The sequence below is a fragment of the Equus caballus genome, chromosome 22, assembly GCF_041296265.1.
Source record: "Equus caballus isolate H_3958 breed thoroughbred chromosome 22, TB-T2T, whole genome shotgun sequence".
Taxonomy (NCBI): Eukaryota; Metazoa; Chordata; class Mammalia; order Perissodactyla; family Equidae; genus Equus; species Equus caballus.
This window is the reverse complement of record NC_091705.1, coordinates 10,656,808-10,677,062: the sequence shown is the minus strand read 5'-3', so window position 1 is coordinate 10,677,062 and position 20,255 is coordinate 10,656,808. Positions and strand designations below refer to the sequence as shown.

Here is a 20,255-nt window from a genome sequence, read left to right as displayed (position 1 = left end):
CCTACCAGCTCCCATCAGGCTCCCCATTGATTGAACCCAACTAGAGCCAGAGGATAAGAGGACCCATTGATGTCATCTATATCGATGACTTTAGGCAGAGAACAAGGGGAAGTGTAGAGAGTGGGTCTTGAAGAGTAAACAAAAGCTATCTGGCATAAAATACCCAACATTATTTTTGAACTACATAATCAAAATAACCCAAAAGGGGGGAAACTTGTTGTAATATGCAAAATATTGACATCCATTTTCTTTATGAGCTTATAGAATTATTTTTTTAATTGACCTAAGCCCAAAGACAGAATTCAAAAAAAAAGCAATTTGAAGATGGCCCTGTTTCTCACTCTCTTTTGTGCATAAGCCCTAGTTTTTTCCCCAAAACTCTGATGAGGGTATAGCACAGGACATCTCAGAGTGAGGGCAGAGAACTGTAGGTATCCAAGCTGACCATGGTCCCAGTCTCTGCAAAGTGTGGATTGCTCTGAATGCTTTTAATTGTGGGGGTTTTCTTTTAACCTCTAGCATGGATGCCAGAAATAGCACTGTAATCAAGGTCATAGAAAAGGAGCTGACATTTACTGCACCTCAGCATATGCCAGGTGCCATGGAGTACGTTCATATAGGTAATCACCCTTACTCCTCTCAGCAGATTACCATGATCGTTATTTTACTGTGATCATTATTTTACCAAATTACTGATTAAGAAACAGAGACTCGAGAGATTAGATAATCAATTGGAATTTAAAAAATTTTCGCAAGGGCGATGATAGGATCCCTCCTGGCATAACCTCACTTGGTTATAAAATTGTGAAGTCGTTATCTATTAGGGTAGCTCTCTCACCTGTCACAGAAATATGACTTTCCTTTTCCCCTCTCTCTCATCCCCCTGTTTTCCATTCATTCCCTTAGTTATGTATTTAACAAATATTTATTCAATACCTACTCTGTGCCAACAATTGTGTATGGTACTGTTGATACCAACACATAAGAGTTCTCAGGTTAGCAATCCTGTGCTTTTGCTGAACCCCAAATCTTTTACCTTTGAGATTTTCTTTGTGTCAATCTTCCCATCTATTTACTATGACTGAGAATTATTTTTTTGTTTGGTTTAAATTAAAGTGTAGTCTAAAACTAACCTCTTTTTTTTTTTAAAGATTGGCACTTGAGCTAACAACTATTGTCAATGTTTTTTTTTCCTTTGTCTCCCCAAATCCCCCAAGTACATAGTTGTATATTTTAGTTGTGGGTCTTTCTAGTTGTGACATGTGGGACGCTGTCTCACCGTGGCCTGACGAGCAGTGCCATGTCTGCACCCAGGATCCAAACCAGCGAAACCCTGGGCTTCTGAAGCAGAGTATGTGAACTTAACCACTGGGCCACAGGGCCGGCCCCCTAAAACTAACCTTTTTTAAAAAACTTACTTGCTGTTTCACTATTGGAGAGAAATAAAGATTCTATAATATTCTAAGAAAGATGAAATAAGAAAACTACGTGAAACAGTTTTTTTTTAAAAGGTACTGTCTGGTTTTATTGAAACAAATTAGTCTCCCCAAGAAGTGTGTAAATGAGGGTGCGTGTTCAGGCTTACATTTTAATCAGGCTAAAAGTGTATCATATTCCCTCAAATAAGCACATCTTCCGTTTTTCAAATTGAGAATTGTTTTGTATTCAAAACCTTTCTTGTCAAAAGCAAGTTAAACTGCTGTTCAAGTGTCTTGTATCATTACAACCACAAAGCTAGTATACATTTGAACTCATTTTTTCCCTATTTAGACATGCTTGTTCACTCTGGAAAGCCCCAGATTGGGTTACTTAAGTAATCTCATTTTTGTAACTAAGCCAAAGTTATCATTATCAAAATTACAACTGATTCCGAAAACAGTGTCAAGAAAGACGAGTGGTATATAGAAGCATCTGCTGATTCCTTTCATTTTGTATTAGTTGCATTGCATCATGGAGCTGCAGGAAATGCTGATGCTTTCGTTCACCCTTTAATAATTAAATTAGATGATCTTCAGTAGGATAATATTCAGTAGACTCCATGCACACTGTGTTTTGTGACCATCTTTGGATGTCATTTCTGAGGAAGAAAAATAGATAGATAGATCTCTCTGTATATATATTTTCAATTTGAAATTGGCATTATTATATGGTAAGTTCTTCCCTGGGTCTGATCCTAGACAAGTTATCTAACATCTTTGATACTCTTTAACTTTCCACTTTTGTAAAATGAAGGAGTTGGACAAAATAAGTGGTTTTCCTCCCATGTTGTAGTATTCCCAGAAGTCACTGAGCACCCAGCATGGTAGCTGGTGAACCCAGATTGGCAAAACAGGGGCCACTCTAGCTCCTCCCTCCTGCTTCAACCAGAGTAATTCTGTTTTGTTTTATTTGTTAATACTCCCAAGTAAGTTTCCCAATTTCCTGATTCCTTTTCACCTATTTATCAATAGCCAGGCTCACTGGATTCTATTTTTGGCTTGATAGTGGCTTACAGCTTATACAAACCACACAGTCCCTAGAATAATCAATAGTTCCTTTGAATTCTGCAGTAACTATAAAATGTAAAGTACTAATCATGTGCTTATGCCTGGTTTCTACATGTGAGGTAGTTAAGCCTATTCTTAATTTTCTTTCTTTGTCAGCTTCAAAGCAGGAAATTATACCATTGCCCAAAACCTCTGGCATTCCGTTCATTTTGTTTAAAAGGTGTAAATCTAGTAAGGCATGAACAGAGACCTGTTGCCAAATTGATGGCTGTATTTGTCTGTGTGGCTTGTATTTCCACAGCTGTCAACTGAAATGCTTGCTCCCTGTACAAAGTGGTTCTAAAGTCATGCACGTGCTTGGGATTTTAATCTTAACAGATTTTTTAGCATTTCCTACTTTGACTTTCAAAGTGTATGGAATATAATGTGTGCTGTTCTTAAGGGTGATATTTTGGCTTTTGTATCTTTTAGGATAAGATGTTGTGAATGAAATGATATTTTAAGTGGAGCTACTGGGAAAGATTTTGCCAAGAATCATTTTGACATCCCATTGCTCTATGATAATAAGAAGGCAGAATAAATAAACTAAACTAGGTGGTCAGGATCCTGTTGGGATGAAAGCAACAATAATTTCCTTTATAATGATGAAAAGCAAACAAAAATGTGGCACAAATAGTTTCAATCAATATTTAAAGAGTAGTCTCCCAGGCTGTTGCTTGTTTGACAGATAGTCTTGGGTGGGGGTAGAAATAGAAGGGGAAAACAAATAATTGCTGTGGAGATAATAGAAATTATTGGGCAAGTGGAATAAAAAATTGTTCCAAACACTTATCCAGCCAATGTGGCTCACAGCCAACATGGGTTACCTCTCCCAGCTCTGGATTGTATTATATATGTTAGTTTAGCAGTTTTGTTATTTAAGATTATTGAATACAATTTTATTGCATCAAAAACTGTTAAATCTAAGAGAAGTCGTCTGATGCAGAGATCCCCAGTATATGGCATATGGGCTGCCATTTTAATTCTCCCTATCCCACTCTGACTGTGACCAACATTATTAATTGATCATGGTTCTCTTTTCCACTGAACCTAGATTTAACCTCAGAATCCTTCTTAAATCAGAGGTACAGATAGTCTCTTCTAATTAATGAATCATAGTTGTTTGAAACTTACTTGCCATGCTTGATTGCTTCTAAATTTCCTGATGGAAATTTATCAAGATAGTTGACTATGACTTGTCCAAGTCACCTAGCTGTTTTGTAACTGAGGCAGAATTAAAATAGAGGTTACCTGGTTCTTAGTTGAGAATTCGTTCCATTACCCTGTACAAACTAAAAAGGGTTTTGAGATCTGGGGAGAAAAATTGCTTTGTGTGTCTGATAACTTATAGTTTTGTCTTGTATTTCTAATAATATTATGGCATGTATTTGATCTAGGAGCTTCTATTAATGGAAAATTACTTATAATATATAGTAATTTTATTTTTCATGATTTGATCCCCAATGTAATTATAATTATATTCTTTTTTTTTTTTTAAAGATTTTATTTTTTTCCTTTTTCTCCCCAAAGCCCCGCGGTACATAGTTGTATATTCTTTGTTGTGAGTCCTTCTAGTTGCGGCATGTGGGATGCTGCCTCAGCGTGGTCTGATGAGCAGTGCCATGTCCTCACCCAGGATTCGAACCAACGAAACACTGGGCCGCCTGCAGCAGAGCGCACGAACTTAACCACTCGGCCACGGGGCCAGCCCCCAATTATAATTATATTCTTAAGATACACAGGTGCACACATATACACACATACACAAACATACGTACACAGGGTCATTTAAAAGAATGTTTTTTAGGAAGAAGGTAGTATAATATTCCATTTGTATTTTGAGAGAAAATAAAGTAATGACACTATTGGCAACTACCATGATCATTTTTAATCTAGGCTAATTATCCCAAGAAACGGATTCCTACATTGTATTTATTTATTTTTTGTTTTAATAATTTAAAAATGAATATGTATACTTATAGAAATTTGATAATTTTAATTAAAAGATTCAAAACTGGGTTCACATGGAAGAAAACAATTTTTCATAAACTTTTAAAAAATTAACCATTTGCATAGAGTATTATAAATAAGTTCTCCATATTTGCTACTTTGAAATTAGATTTAGGTAACCCTTTCACTCATTTTGTGTTCAATGTTGTTTTCCCCTTACAAGCAGTGAAACTGATAATCTAATTTAGTTGTTATTTTGGGGAGAGGAGAAAGTGCAATACACGGGTTCATTAACTTGTAATGGCTCATTTTATTTTCTCATTGAATCAGTCTTTGAGACATTTACTGTATCTTAAATTTTCCCTCTACTTCCTTGGGTAATAGAAAGGGCATTTTATTTAGGAAAATATGAATGACGATAGTGTTTGTTAGTAAGCATGCTTAGAAAAGAGATTTTAAGAACTTACTTTAGAAGCAGTGGTACCATGCTCATAAACTTCAAGTTTTCTTTGTTCCTTTTCTCCTTTCCCTTCTCTGTGAAACTCTAGGAATAAGAAGAGGCATGTCCAAAATTCCCTCTAGTAAGAGACCTAGGTAGGGACATAAATATATAAATATATTCTTTATCACTAAATATTTCCAAATAAACTTTTAAGAGTTTAACAGTCCTTGATTTTACAGGAAGAAAATGGACCAAAGTTTGCTCTTTCCACACACTTCAGCAAATAAATACCTCTTAAATGGCAATAAAGAAATTGGACTAGGGGCCGGCCCAGTGGCGCAGTGGTGAAGTTTGCATGTTCTGCTTCTGCGGCCTGGAGTTTTCCGGCTCGGATCCTGGGTGCTGACATGGCACCGATTGACAAGCCATGCTGTGGCAGGCATCCCACATATAAAGGAGAGGAAGATGGGCACGGATGTTAGCTCAGGGCCAGTCTTCCTCAGTAAAAAGAAGAGGATTGGCAGCAGATGTTAGGTCAGGGCTAATCTTCCCCTCAAAAAAAAAAAAAAAAAAAGAGAAATTGGACTAAACCTTGCAGTTATCTCACTATTAGAAAGCATGTGTTGGGAGCTCGTTAGATGCAGGCCAAACTGTTAAACTCAGACCTTGTCTTTAGGAGCTTCCTGTCTGATTGCAATATGCCTCAATGTATTGGATAATTAAGTAGAAATTAAATGACTATTGATTTTAGACACACAAGTCATTTTCAGTTTTATAAAATGGAAGAAATCATATTAATCTACCTGACCAATAAATGTTGAAGGTAAGTTATGAATAGGATGCCTTGTGACAGTAAAGTGATACCAGAAATCATAATAAAGGTTCATTTTTGTTTGCCTACGTTTATGTCCCTTTTACTGAAGAAAATTGCGATGATATTTTTTATAATAAAGTAAACATTTAATTTTTTTTAGTTTTTAGAACACAGAAATTGATAAAATAGACAAATTTGATGGATTCTTTAGAAAAATCATTATCAGGATTATAGTTATTAAAATTCCTCTGAATATATTTAAGCAGCTTAGCTTAAGATTCTATTAAATGAATGGTAATGCACATAAAATTATCTTAAAAGTGATGGTACACTATGTAGAATGCCACAATTTTACAATTTTATAAAATACTTCTATGTTGATGTTAAAATGTGACCAGATATGCTTATCTAGACATGAGCACACATCTGACATAAATTGACATGATGGTTCTCCAGGACTGGAATTCCACTTCCTACACCTACTCCCACTCATCCATCCACATCTATTGGACAAGTGCCTGGCTAAACAGATGGGCCTTGAGCTATGCTCTCAAAACAGGCAATCTCCACCTTTATTGAGTAAAGCATTGGGTGAAAGTAGGCTATATCTGTTATTGTGCTTCTGGGCATGATAATTTGAGTGAAAAGCTACTATTCATTATTGTTGTTTGCTTTTAGAAATACCTTTTTTTTAATGAATGAACATGTGAAAATTGGAGGATAACAGATGGGGTTTCAGGGATCTGGAAAATCTATAGATAGGGAACTATTTCTCAGTCAAATATAAAAATAAAAAATCAGCAGGAGTGTGAAATGCCATGCAGTTTTATAAATGCAGGTATCTAAGATTTTAGAAAACAGAAAATGTTTGGATCAGCCAAGAGACATGGTTTGATTATGAAATTTCCTCCACCCACTAAAGGATCTGGGACCAAAATAGAATTTGCAACGTTTCCTCGTACCTCTTCAACAAGTTGCCACTTTGGCAGTTACAAAGGTTGATTTGAGGCAGGGCGTTACGTCCTGGCTACTGTCTGTGTAACACACACTTTTTCACTGTGAAGTCAGAGGGATTTGGGGACCTGATGTGATAAGATTGCAGAAGACTTTATGATATCAGAAGTGAGTTTTGTTTATGGTTGATTAATGGCATTGCTATTCAGTCCATGTTTGTGACAAAGTACTGAGAGGAAGGCAAGAGCAACAACTGGACGTCTCTGTACTTGGAAGAGAAGATCATATGAAACAAGATTTGATGCTCTAATATTGACGTATTGAGAAAATCTTCACAGGCATTTATCTCCATGAATTTTCATGTTATACTCTGTAACGCTGCAATAACTAGCAAGCCATCAGACGTTTAAATTCATGGAACTATGATTATGGGCATTTGTTCTTAAAATGATCCATTATTTATTGATGGAATCATTAACACTCTGATATTTGCTTCTCTTAATTACAGCAGTGCATGGTCTGTGGACAGCACACTAAGATTCAGGTTAAAGACTCCTATTCCTCTTTCCTAAATGATTTCTTTAACCTTTTGGTAGCTCAGGTTGCTCCACAAAAAAAGGGACCCTGATTACCACCTAGTTTCTTTATACTGCTGCAGGATTTCTTTTTTTTTTTTTGGCATGAGATAACGCCTATGATACATAAGAACTCTATGTAACACAGCTCAGTGCAGTATATATTAACTTCTGTTTTCTGGCTATTATAATGACTAGATAAACATAGGCATAAGGTTGGTTAATGCTTCAGCAGAATCCGCAGTGGAACTTTCTGAAAATTTGACCTCTTGAAAGAAATCCTGATGAAATTATCTTGTGGATAGAATAATGGATAACTGGGTAAGAAATGGCACAGCATTGTTTTACGAAAATGCTTAAAATTTATTTCTCTCAAATAAAAAGTTAATGATAAAAGTAATAAATCTGTTACTATTTAAGAGTTCTTACTGCAAAGTGTTTTGAGATAGCTTTATTTGATGGTGTTTAATTTAATTACAATTAGCATATATACTTTCTTGTTACATTGTCCTTTGAAATCATTGAAATTGCCTAAATGACATTGTTCAATCTCTGCTTGATAAAATGGAGAACCCAGAAGATTAATTTAGATACAGAATGCAAAAGAAAAGGATCACAATATGTACTTACTTTTATTGTCAGGAAGTACAGTATAAAAATAGTCATTTGAAGAGAAAAAAAGATAAAAATAGTGAAATATTTTAATTTTCATATCATCATAAAACAGTAGTAAAGGCTGTCTTTATATGAAAATACACATTTTGTGTGTATGTGTATGTTTATAAGAGACATGATCATTACCAGCTTTTTCTTGAACTATCTGGCATACCATATTTTTTATATATTATTTAATGTCTTTTATTTTGTTTTGTTTTCTTTTAAACAGCAAATGCCAGTCTTCTTGGAGGAGGAGGTGGTAAGTCCTGAACATCACTTAACTTAAAATACATTTTTTATTACTACAACAACCACAAGATGTTAAGTAAGTTCTGTGATACTTTAAAGAAAATTAATTTAGCTGTAATCATCAACCACAAACATGCTAATCTTCTAGAAAATAATTTCTAATAGAAATACTTTGGGTTGCCTAAATGTTATTTTAACTGACTTCAAAGTCTGTAGAATAGTGTTTTTCTTCTCTTCAAACTTTGTATTTCTACCTTTGGTATAAGCTGTAATGGCTATAAGCTACTGAGATAAACACACTTATAGCAGATGACAGACTCACTTGTAATATGAATTCTAAAACAACACATTTGGAGGCTTGTGGTTTGGGGTTTATTTTTCATCATAATGACTTAAAAAAGTTGTGACTTTGTAGCCTGAGAGTTTAATATATCAGTGACTTACAGTGAAAAATAAAAAAAGAAGTTAGTATTGTCACTTTGCTTTTGCTTTCAACCTGTTTAGAGGAGAAAGAGAAAGAGATCAAAGTGAAATGAGGAAGAGAGAGATTCTTCTTGGGAATTTTTTTAATATTAAAATCTTGTAACTATTTATTATTTTTATTTCTAGGTTGAAGGATGAAAGCTTTCCTAGCCCCAGTCCTTAGGGGAGAAAAAAGTATACAATAGAATAGAGTCCTTGTCATTTAAGGCCCAGATGGCCATAAATGGGTTTGTTCTCTTTCTCCTCTCTCCGTCCGTCTCTTGCTCTTGCTCCCTCTTTCGTATACATGGCTGAAGTAAATATGATGGTATAGAGCTCTAGACTTTCAAATAATTCCCTGGCCTTCATCAAGAGGTTTCAGTGTAAATTTTATTTGGAAATTAAAATTTTACTCCTTGTTCCTATATAAGAATCAATAGATTTTTTAAAACAGAATCTTGGAAATGGGAATAATAGAAAACGGTTTCAACTAGAAAGTGCTCTTCTTATTATCACGTCACTGCATGTTCTCTGGCAGAGTATTTCTTTCCTTCTTCCCTAGATTACTTTAGAATATATAAATCTACAGGACTTCTCATTGTACTTTTTTTTTTATTGTTTTGAGGAATTAGGAGGGAATATTTTCTTTAGGAATTGGATTCTCAGTAAATTTCTATCACTATGTCTCTTATAATATGTTAAAAAAAACATTGTTAAAATAAATTGTCCATAGTGCTGATTTTCTTACAAAACGTATTTTAACAAATTCGGCTAATATTGTTGAATAGCATAAGGGAGAGTTAAAATTGAGTCTACGTAAACAAATTCATCAAGTTAAAACAACAGACAAATTAGCCGGACAGTTAATTTATTGTGCTTGTCTATTTTTAAAAACTTATTTGACTAATTATATTGATTAAAATCACTTTAGCTGCCCATAACAGAAAACCTTAAAATAATAGTAGCTTAAAGAAGATAGAAATGTGTTTGTCTTGTGTACGAGTAGTCTAGATGTCCACTAGAATGGCTGTGTGGTAATTCCATAGTGTCATTAAGCACTCAAGCTCTTACTTTTCTGCTCTTCCTTCTTAGTGCACAGAACTCAGGGTCCATGATGGCTTCTGGAGCTCTAGCTATCATAAATGTAGGGGTCAGGAGGAGTAAAAAAGGCAAAAAATAAAAAAGGCGGCCCCCAAAAGATGTGTCAGTTTTCTTTAAGCAGCTTTCCCTGAAGTCCCACATTATCCTTGAACTTGATCAAATGTTCATTCATAGATACATATAGTCTTTATTTTTTTTAGCAATTTTATTGAGGTTACGTTGGTTTATAGCATTGTATAAATTTCAGGTGTACATCATTATATTTCGGCTTCTGTATAGACTGCCTCATGTTCACTACCAAAAGTCTAATTTCCATCTGTCACTGTACGTATTTACCCCCTACCCCTTTTGCCGTCCCCCCACCCCTTTCCCTCTGGTAACCACCAGTCTTGTCTTCTTATCTTCGTGTTTGTTTGTTCGTTTGTTCCAGGAAGCAATGTGCTCATCAAAAAGTGTTCTGCTTTCGAAAGAGGAAGGGCACGGGGAGATTTTGGTGGGCAGTGTATAGTCCCCGCCATAGTGGGAAGGCAGGCTACTGTTCAGGAAGCCTGGTCAAGCTGCTTTGTTTCAGTATATGTATAGATACATTGGTATGTATAGAATTAACTCTGGTGACTTGACCTGCATTTCCTTATGGTGCCTCCAACCTGTGTGAGGAGATACATTATGAATTTTTAGCAAAGGCACGACATTCAGGAATAGGCAAACTCAGTTTTCTGTTTACCTGAAGTATATACTTTATTGTCCTCCTGTAGATGGTTGATTTTGCTAAGTGCAGTTATTTGTCATAATTTCTAATTTCTGAATTCTAAAATTAGCAACTCAGTATCATCATAAAGATGAATTACAAGTATTTAAGATGGCTGTAATTTCTTTCATTAAAGTTGGTCATTGACAGGTTTAAATTTATTTATGCGCTTCTAGAGATATCAAGATTGCTCTAAAGTACATGTCTGATTTTTGGCAAGATACATTTAAAAATTAAAGGAATAGTTTTAGCCTTCTCTGAACTGATTTTTCGCCTTCTGATCCAGTGACAAATCTTTTTAATCCTGTCAATGATATTTGTAAAGTAACACCTAATAATCATCAAATAAGGAGCAATTGAACTGCTGTAATTCTCTTGGATTTAATCAAGGATTCCTTTTATTGGCTTGAATTAATATCCATTCAAAAGCCTCTAAAGGGAATAATTCTTTGATTGACTAAACAATTTAGTCAAGAACATTTGACACCACATAAAAAATAATAATGGTACCTTAAATACCACTTTTTCAGGTCCTCAGGAGGGCTTTCCTCAAAATCTGTATAAGTAGTACTTTAAATTTAAACAAAATCAGTGTATACAAAATTGCATTACTCATAAAATCTTAGCATTTTTTTGTTCTTTTTTGAGTGATTATAACCAAGAATAGGGGTCTCTTAAAAGGAGATTTCTAAAAATGGTCACAATCATCCTATTAGTTCTGATTTTTTGGTTTTTTTGGTGAAGAAAATTGGCTCTGAGCTAACATCCGTGCCAGTCTTCCTCTACTCTTATGTGGGACGCTGCCACAGCATGGCTTGATGAATGGTGTGTATGTCTGCACCAGGGATCCAAACTCGTCAAACCTGGGCTGCTGAAGTTTAGCAAATGTGCTTAACCACTACACCACCAGGCTGGCCCCCTCTCAGTTCTGATTTTAATGTGAGAGAATCACTTCAAATTCATGTGAATTTTCATCTTTGGGCCAGAGGTCACTCTTTCTAGGAACTTAGTGTCACTGTCTACAGTTGATTGTAATGAACATAGGTGATAGGGTCATGACTACCTAGTCATTTCAGTTGAAATGCTCAGTATAATGGATCATCTCTGTCTATATTCAAACGTGTTTAAGGCAGAGACATATACTAATTTCTTAAGTATGTGGCTGGTCTATATGACTGGATTCTACCTTTCAGGAAGCCTTTACGTTATCTATGTAATGGTATAATGTCAAAAAAACCTTAGAATTTCTATTAATTTTTTGGGGGGAGGAAGACTGGACTTGGGCTAACATCTGTTGCCAAACTTCCTCTTTTTGCTTGAGGAATATTGTCGCTGAGCTTACATCGGTGCCAATTTTCCTCTATTTCGTATGTGGGATGCCACTTCAGCATGGTTTGATGAGCAGTGCCCTATGTCTGTGCCTGAGATCCAAACCCGCTAACTCTGGGCTGCCAAAGCAGAGCACGTGAACTTAACCTCTACACCACCAGGCTAGCCCCAGAATTTCTATTAAGTTTTTACAAGCTTTCCATCATTGCTACCAAGACTACTCTGTGTAGGTGTATAGAACATTGATATAAAACAAGTAAAGTTTATTTTCTCACTTAGTCCTTTTATTGGTCAGGATAGGCTATATTATGCTGTGGTAACAAGTAAACCTAAAAATCTTAGTGGCTTAATAAAACAAGGTTTATTTCTTGCTCACATCATAATCTGAGTGGGATTGGTAGCTTTCCTATAGGTGGTAACACAGAGACCCAGGCTGTTTCCATATCTTGTAGCCACTCCATGTGATATGTGGCTGCTAAGGATGTCACAGAACAGGAAGAGAGAACTGGAGAATCTTGGGGGATATATTTATAGACGAGTTTGGGAATGGCTGACATTACTTCTGCTCACATTTCATTGGTCAGAATTTAGGCAAGTGATCCCCAACTTACCTACAAGGAAGGCTGGGAAGAGTAGAGTCTTGCAGAGTTCCCTGGAAGTGCAAATGGTATGGTAAGTATGCAACACTGTCTTTGCCACAGTGCTCCAATGAGATCAGTGTTATTTATTATTATTATTTTAATGGTTGAGGGAAATGAGATAGAGAGATTTGATGACTTCTTCAAGGTTACACAGCTTATAAAGGGCAAAGGTTGAATGAAAAGACGTGGTTCTTGACTCCCATTCTAGGGCTCTTTGCCTTTGCTCTGTGATTTTAGTATATTTTTGCTCTTCAGATTTTATTTTTGTATAAACAGGTAGATAACTCTGTTTACACCAGGAAAAATGAATGAGAAGACAGGAAGACATGCAGCTGAGATATAGATGATGGTTTCCTTGGCTTATTTTCACCAATCTCAAGCTCAATCGATAATTAGAAAGTACATACAATGGCTCTGTCTTACAGTACATTTGGATTGCTACCCAGATTCATACCTTTTTTGAGGTTCAGTCTTAGAACACATTGCATTTTAAATACATGTTCACTCATTTGTAATGAGAATGTTTTACATGCACAAAGTCATGTGATGATGTACTTTTGTAATATATAATTAAAAAAAGTCTTTGCAGCCAGCCTTAAATTATGTCAGAAACAGAATTAGAAAGAAATATCAAAATTAAAGAGCTAATTCCTTTCAGGTCTTTACATAATAAATCAGAACAAAATTTACAATCTCTTACTTTAGATAATGTCTTTTCCCTTTCATTGTCACCATAATTAAAACATAAGACCAGAACCTTCTGATAGAACCAAACAGGACATTGTTTATGGGATTTTCTTCCTCTTCCAGTCTGTCAAAACTCTTGAGTGCTGAAGCCTGAGGCACCATGTTAGACATTTAAAGTGACATTTCCTGACAGAGTGGCAATTTAAGGTTGGCTTTTTATACACATAACTTTGTAGGACTGCTGTTTTAATCATATACACATATATATATGTATATATATATATTAGTATCAGTACTGTAATTCAATACCTTATCCTTGAGGTGATTCCGTGGCAGGTTAATTTTAAAAACTCTAAGTGTAAGTAATTCTACTAAACAAACCCTCAGCCCCAGGTGGAATGCATGGGAAACCATTTTTCCAGAATGAGAACATAGCATATATTATAGCTTTCCCCACCTCCAAAGGCCTCTTGCTTTCCCTGTACCCCTTAAAGTGGACCCAAAGATTGACAAGGTTCAGTAGCCTGAGGTTAGTAACTGCTCCTCTGAACTCTGATTTCTTGTTTGTATAGTTGTACTTGCAGAGAGAATTCCTAGTGCTTTTTTACTGTTAACATCCATTTAAATGTTAAGGCTGTTTGTGTGAGGTGTCAAAATGCACGCTTCAAAAGTAGTGACGGGAGGGCCGGCCTGGTGGCTTAGTGGTCAAGTTCGCCTGCTCCACTTTGGTGGCCCAGGGTTCGCAGTTTCAGATCCTGGGTGCAGACCTACACACTGCTCATCAAGCCATTCTGTGGCAATGTCCCACATGTAAAATAGAGGAAGATTGGCAACAGATGTTAGCTCAGAGCCAATCTTCCTCACCTACACACACACAAAAGTAGTGACATCATACAATAGATAATCATAAGCGGATCTTCACCCACCTATCATCTGTTTCTACACACAAACACACATATGTATATGTTTATTCATTCTTTGATTCATTCATTAAACAAATACTAATTCAGTAACTACTGTGTGTCAGTATTGATTATTGATTTGGCAGTAAACACAGCCCTTTCCCTGTGACCAATCATGATTTCTGTTTGGCTGAATTATCTGAGCAGTTATAATTCCCTGTGTTTTTTCAGGTGTTCAAGGATTTTCCTTTCATGGATCTTTTGAATTAAAATACTTTAACCTTAATAGAATGGTCATCAGGCATCAGATTCCTTCTTCAAAAAGCAAAACAGATATCCCGAAATGTCCTCTTTTCACAAAAAATCTGAGTTGCTGCCAAGGATTCCTAACATAAAAAGCAATATGTTTAAAGGGCTTTTTGAGTGTGTTTAAGCGGGAATGTTTTCATAGATTATTTCTTAAACATTCACAAGCAGTGTGGAGTGGCTTCTCACCCTCCCTCCACACACAGAATAGTTTTCCCTTGGCAGGTATCACTCCATTGTTCAAAATCCCCACAGTGATTCTGTGTTTAACTGTTGTTAAATCTTGAGATCTGGCCAGGCCTTGGGCATGCTGGGAGGAATCTAGGATAATGGGCAGCAGTGAGGATCCAAGGCCAGTTAAAGCAGGGTAGGGTGTTGCGGGTTGTCCATTGAGAGAGTCAGTTGAGCATGTCTGGCAGTGAGTTAGCCAGCTAGCCTATGCTCAGCAGGTGGAGGGGTCCAAGTCATGGGCCTGGACAGTAGCAATAGTCTCTCAGTCCTGAGAGAGAGAGCAGCATGGCCAGAAATACTCAAGAGGCCAGGCCTTGTTGGCAGGATGGGAACCCAGAGCGACAGGGAGGGATGTGATGTTAAACATAGAAAATAAGGCTTAAATGTTGACTGCCTCAGGTAGGATTGATGCCAGGCACTGCAGGTGGCCAGTGAGAGGAGATTAGGAGGCCCAGATGTGAGGAGGGCGAGGAGAAGAGGGATGCAGGGATTAGGAGCCAGGCCAGGTCTGACAACATTCAGTTACATACTGAACCAAACTACCTTTGTCCTCTCCTTCCTTCCCTTCCTCCTTCTTTCCCTTTTCTTCTTTCCTTCCTTCCGTCTTTTTTCTCTCTCTCGGTCAATGGCATGTATGGATTACCTCTGTATACTAGTCTTGACATTGAGGTAGCAAAGATTCTTATAACTAGGTGCAGTCAGAGGTATAAGTATTTATTTGCACATTAATATCTTAAGAACTAGGAAAGTTCTTAATACAGCAAAAATGAAGCAGAGAAGATGAAGTCAACATCTTGGAGTGGACAGGGAAGGCTTCCCAGAAGAGGTGACACTGGGGCAATCTTGGAGAATGAGTAGCATTTTCCAGGAGAGGTAGGAAATGACCCACTCAGCTGTATTTCCTACTGTTTCATAGAGATACCTTAGAGATATATTGCTCTGCTTCAGTCATCCTCCTCACTGTTCTGCAGTCATATTATCCAGACCTTGGTTAAACAGTTTCCTCTGACCATCCAGGTATGCCATTTAAAATGGAATGAACAGTGTTAGAACCTAGGAAGAGCTCTCTGTTGGTGGTGGTGTTGACAGCAGACCTCAGTTGGAGCAACTGGGCAACCTAGTGGTCATCACCAACACAAGCTCCTCCCTTCCTTGCCTTCTCTTCTGATTCTCTCAGCTGCATCTCAGTTTAGGGATCATCTCTGCAGCTGCCCACACCAGTTGAATTTTTAGTATATGTTTTCCTCATTCCGTGTGAGCTTGTCTAGTTCTATTCTTAGAAGTTTGGCCCAGCCTTGGTTGCCCTAATTTTGTCTGCCATTGTCATTAAGCCTTCCAGGTACTTCCTGGTGGAGGAAGGAGAGAGGTGTGAAATCAAGGCCGCATCTCTGCTTGAACTTTCCTATTGTAATGGCTATTCTAAGGACATGTCATTTTTATTCCACCTCTAACTTTGATCACCATGATCCTTCTATTCCAAAGCTAAATTTTAAAGTTGTTCATCATATTGACTGCATATCTACTCCTCTTCTAGGTGAAACCATCCTATCTAAAAACCCTGTCAAAGGGGCAGCCCTGTGCTGATTAAATGCCCCTTCTCATTCTGGCCATAGCTGATTGAACCTGAAAGGTTACATTCTACAATTAGGGCATAAACTTCTTGAGAACAGAGATTTTCTTACTCACCTTTACAGCCTTGGCAGCTTCTGCCATGTATAAGAAGTATTTTATTTTAATTTTGACATATTATTATCTCTCATCTGGATTCTTAACATATTTAGATATTTCAGTTTTGACCAGTTTGCTCTAGAAAGATAATTTCTTTATCTTTAGATGATCTCCAAATGAAAAGTGAAACTTTTAAAAATGCTTACAGCAAGCAGCCTGAGGATCGTATGCATATTTATGCAGTAATTATTTTAAGCATTGTATTAACTTTTTTTCTCCCCAAATCCCCCGAGTGCATAGTTGTATATTTTAGTTGTAAGTCCTTCTAGTTGTAGCATGTGGGACGCCACCTCAGCATGGCCTGATGAGTGGTGCCATCTCTGAGCCCAGGATCTGAACCACTGAAACCCTGGGCCACTGAAGCTGAGCGCCCGAACTTAACCACTCGGCCACTGGGCTGGCCCCTAACTTTGATTTCTGAAAAGTTCATATAGCCAGGGTCTCATAATTTTCTTTAAATACTATAATTATATTCTTTGAATCCTGGAGGATAAAGAGACCAATATTTATTTGTATAGATGTGGAAATGAAGTGCAGAAAATTTACGTTCCGTGGATTACATGGAAAGAGGGAAAGGTTGTTGTCTCATTCATGTTTTGTCATATTGCAGGTGTTTAACCATTTATATCTTTCAATCAGAAGTATTATTGTCATTATTGATTTTTCTTGTTCAAACCTATTGGCAGAACTTTAAAGTGGTAATGTGCCAGTTAATGAGATTTGACATTCCTTAAGAAATAGGATCAAAGACACACCTTAGGAAAAGTCATTAAGTAGGTGCTTAGCTGTTGAACTCTTCTACTTCATGCTTGAAAAGCAATGGACAGTGAAAATTATGGGCAGTAATCTTAATATTTTACTTGATTTAGGTTTTTCATCAAAAACAATACATTGATTTTGTAATACACTTCTAATTTAAAATATTAATACATAAAAATGGCAGGTTGCTTAGAAATAGATGTGTGGGCATTGACACCATAACCTCTATTTTTTATTTCATAAAAAATAAATAATCACTTTTTAGGTTTGTAATTTTGTGCACTATTAAAGATAATTGGTTCTTTTCTCTGACATATCCTTCATTTCATTAGCTTGTGGGTGTTACATAAAACCTTTGTGTGATTGTTGTGTTCAACCTTTAAAAGAAAAATAAAGTAAAAACATTTACTCTTAAGTTTCATGACTGAAGTTCAATTTATTTTCAAATCTTTTTTTTTTTAAGATTGGCACCTGAGCTAACAACTGTTGCCAGTCTTTTCTTTTTTTTTTTTACCCAGAGCCCTCCAGCACATAGTTGTATATTCTAGTTGTGAGTGGCCCTGGTTGTGGCATGTGGGACGCCGCCTCAGCATGGCCCAATGAGCAGCACCCAGGATCCAAACCAGCAAAACCTTGGGCCACCGAAGTGGAGTACACGAACTTAACCACTCGACCACGGGGCTGGCCCTCTATTTTCAAATCTTAATTGCACTTGTTAAAATGATGCATCTCATCTTTGTTAAATTTTTCATTGAGTTATGTGAAGAAATAGTCTATGTTCATTGTGATAACTGTTTTGCTATTAATAATAAAACCATTGAGACAGAAAATTTTTAATAAAATAGTGATATCACTGCACAGCAGATAATGTGGGAAGGAATTTTTCACACATTTATTATTGGAGGGAGAGAAACTCAAGAAGAGTAAGGGAAGGACTTTAGATTCTAAAAATATGGTAGACTGAGGAAATCAGAAAACTTTCCTGCAACAAACTCACAAAAAATATGGATAAAGTATAATAAAAATTAGTTTAAGTATATCAGTCAGTTTTCAAGAAAGAAATGGGAATCTTCGGGTACCATTATAAGGGAGTACTGACAAAACAAAGTGAACCAAAATTATAATATAAACTATATACTGTAGGTGCCTTCATAGTAGTGCAGATGGTGATGGGGCATTGGACATCAGAGGCTGTGGGACTTGTTCCCATTTGGGTATAAGAGATAATACTGCATAAAGTAGGAAGTTAAAGATTAGATCCTCACTTAAAGTTGAGATCCTAAAATTGTTATACTCTCAGCAGAAAGGTAGACTTGAAAAAAATTCCCTACTGGCTCAAGAAAACTACAAGGAAGATTCCCCTAAAAATTCAGTATCCTGAGCTTGTAACTTCTTTGTATCTGAGACTCCCAAACACAAGATGCGAACATAAAAATTGGTCCTAGGGGCTACTATCAGAGGCAGATTTAAAATTACTGTGGAGGTAGGTATTCAACACCCAGGGCATGGGGTATTCTCACAAAAGAACAAGCCCTGCCAAAATGATCTCATTATTAGAAATTACAAAACATATGAGGAACTTTACAGTGAAGACTCCTAATAAACACTACCTCAGCCAAGTAATCAAAGTTATAACAAGTAATGATAAATCATGTCAACAGGATGTACTTTTGATATGATGTAATGAAAATGCCACATTACCTTTGTTATTTTCCTCTCAAAAGCCCATAAATCCAATCTAATCATGAATAAAATATCAGGTGAATTCCAATAGGGGGGCATCCTACAAAATACCTGATCAGTATACCTCAAAACTGTCAAGGTCATCAAAAACTAGGAAAGTCTGAGAAACTCTTACAACCAAGAAGAACCTAAGGAGACATGTTAATTCATTGTAGTGTAGTATCCTGGATGGTATCCTGGAACAGAAGACATGAGGTAAAACTAAGGAAATATAAATAAACTATGGACCTTAGTTAATAATAATATATCAATATTGGTTCATTAATGGTAACAAATGTACTATACTCATTTAAGATGTTAATAATAGAGGAAACTGATCTGAAGTACATGGGAACTCTCTGTACTATCTTTTCAATTTCTCCATAAGTCTAAGACTCTTCTAAAAGATAGTCTATTATAGCAAAAAATGAATCAGTCCAAAATGCACACCAAATATGCAAGAGTCATAATGGCTATCAGGATTAGACTTCCAAGAACGTAAGGTAGCTGGATGGTATCCTAAAAGACTATGGAAAATATCAATAAATATGTTTGACATGATTAACGATAGAAAAATGGGAATCCAAACCCTAGTAAAATGATAAAATACCATGGTCAAAAGAGGCAAATGTGAAAACTCTAATAATAGATTTTATAACATCATATTGGACATAACTGAAGAGAGCATTAGGGACCCAGAAGACAGCACCATAGGAAGTTACCCAGAATGCATCACAGAGATATAAATAGATGGTAAATATGAAAGGAAGGAATAGAGACAAGGAAGATAGAGGGATAGCATTCAACATATGTACAGTCGGAATTCCAGAAAGTAAAGAATTGAAAGAAAGGCAGCATTTGAAGAGAGAATAGCTGATAATTTTTCACAATAGTCAATGAAATAAATTATTCCATAGAGTACACATTGTGATTTTTAGTGAGGAAAAATTAAATTAAATCAAGAAGTGGACACATTGTAGTGAAGCTGTAGAATGTAAAATAGGAAGATGAAAATTTAAAGGACACCAGAAAGAAAGAATTTCCTACAAAGAAACCGTGATTAGACTGACAGCTAAATCATCAGCAGCAATAGATGCTAAAAGGCAATGAAGTAATGTCTGAGGAAGATTAAGTCAACCTGGAATTCTTTCCCCACAAAAACTATCATTCAATAGTAGGCAAAAATAAAGACATGTTTAGATAAATATTGAAAAATATTATTAATCATAGACCCTTCCTGAAAGAACTACCAAAATATAGACTTGAGTAAGAAGGACTTTGAACCCACCTCCTACCCCCTAAAAAAGATTGGTATATCAAGTCTGGTATATTATTATTTTTTGAAGTTTTTAGTGTAGAAAATTTTAAACATGTACAAATGTAGATAAAATAATATAATAAATCCAATTGTCTCATCACGCAGCTTAAAACAATTTTCAACTCATAGCCAGTCTTGTATCATCTACCCCTCCA

General features: G+C 36.2%; 1 protein-coding gene across 8 annotated transcripts in view; it reads left to right on the top strand.

The window, feature by feature from the left end:
* Positions 1-20,255, top strand: part of MACROD2 (mono-ADP ribosylhydrolase 2) — a 1,873,143-nt gene that overhangs the window by 410,337 nt on the left and 1,442,551 nt on the right. For all 8 annotated transcript variants that reach the window (XM_070247518.1, XM_023625930.2, XM_070247520.1 and 5 more), the window contains exon 4: positions 8,147-8,176. In XM_070247518.1, coding sequence (XP_070103619.1) covers positions 8,147-8,176 — 30 coding nt within the window. The remainder of the gene's footprint in view (positions 1-8,146; positions 8,177-20,255) is intronic.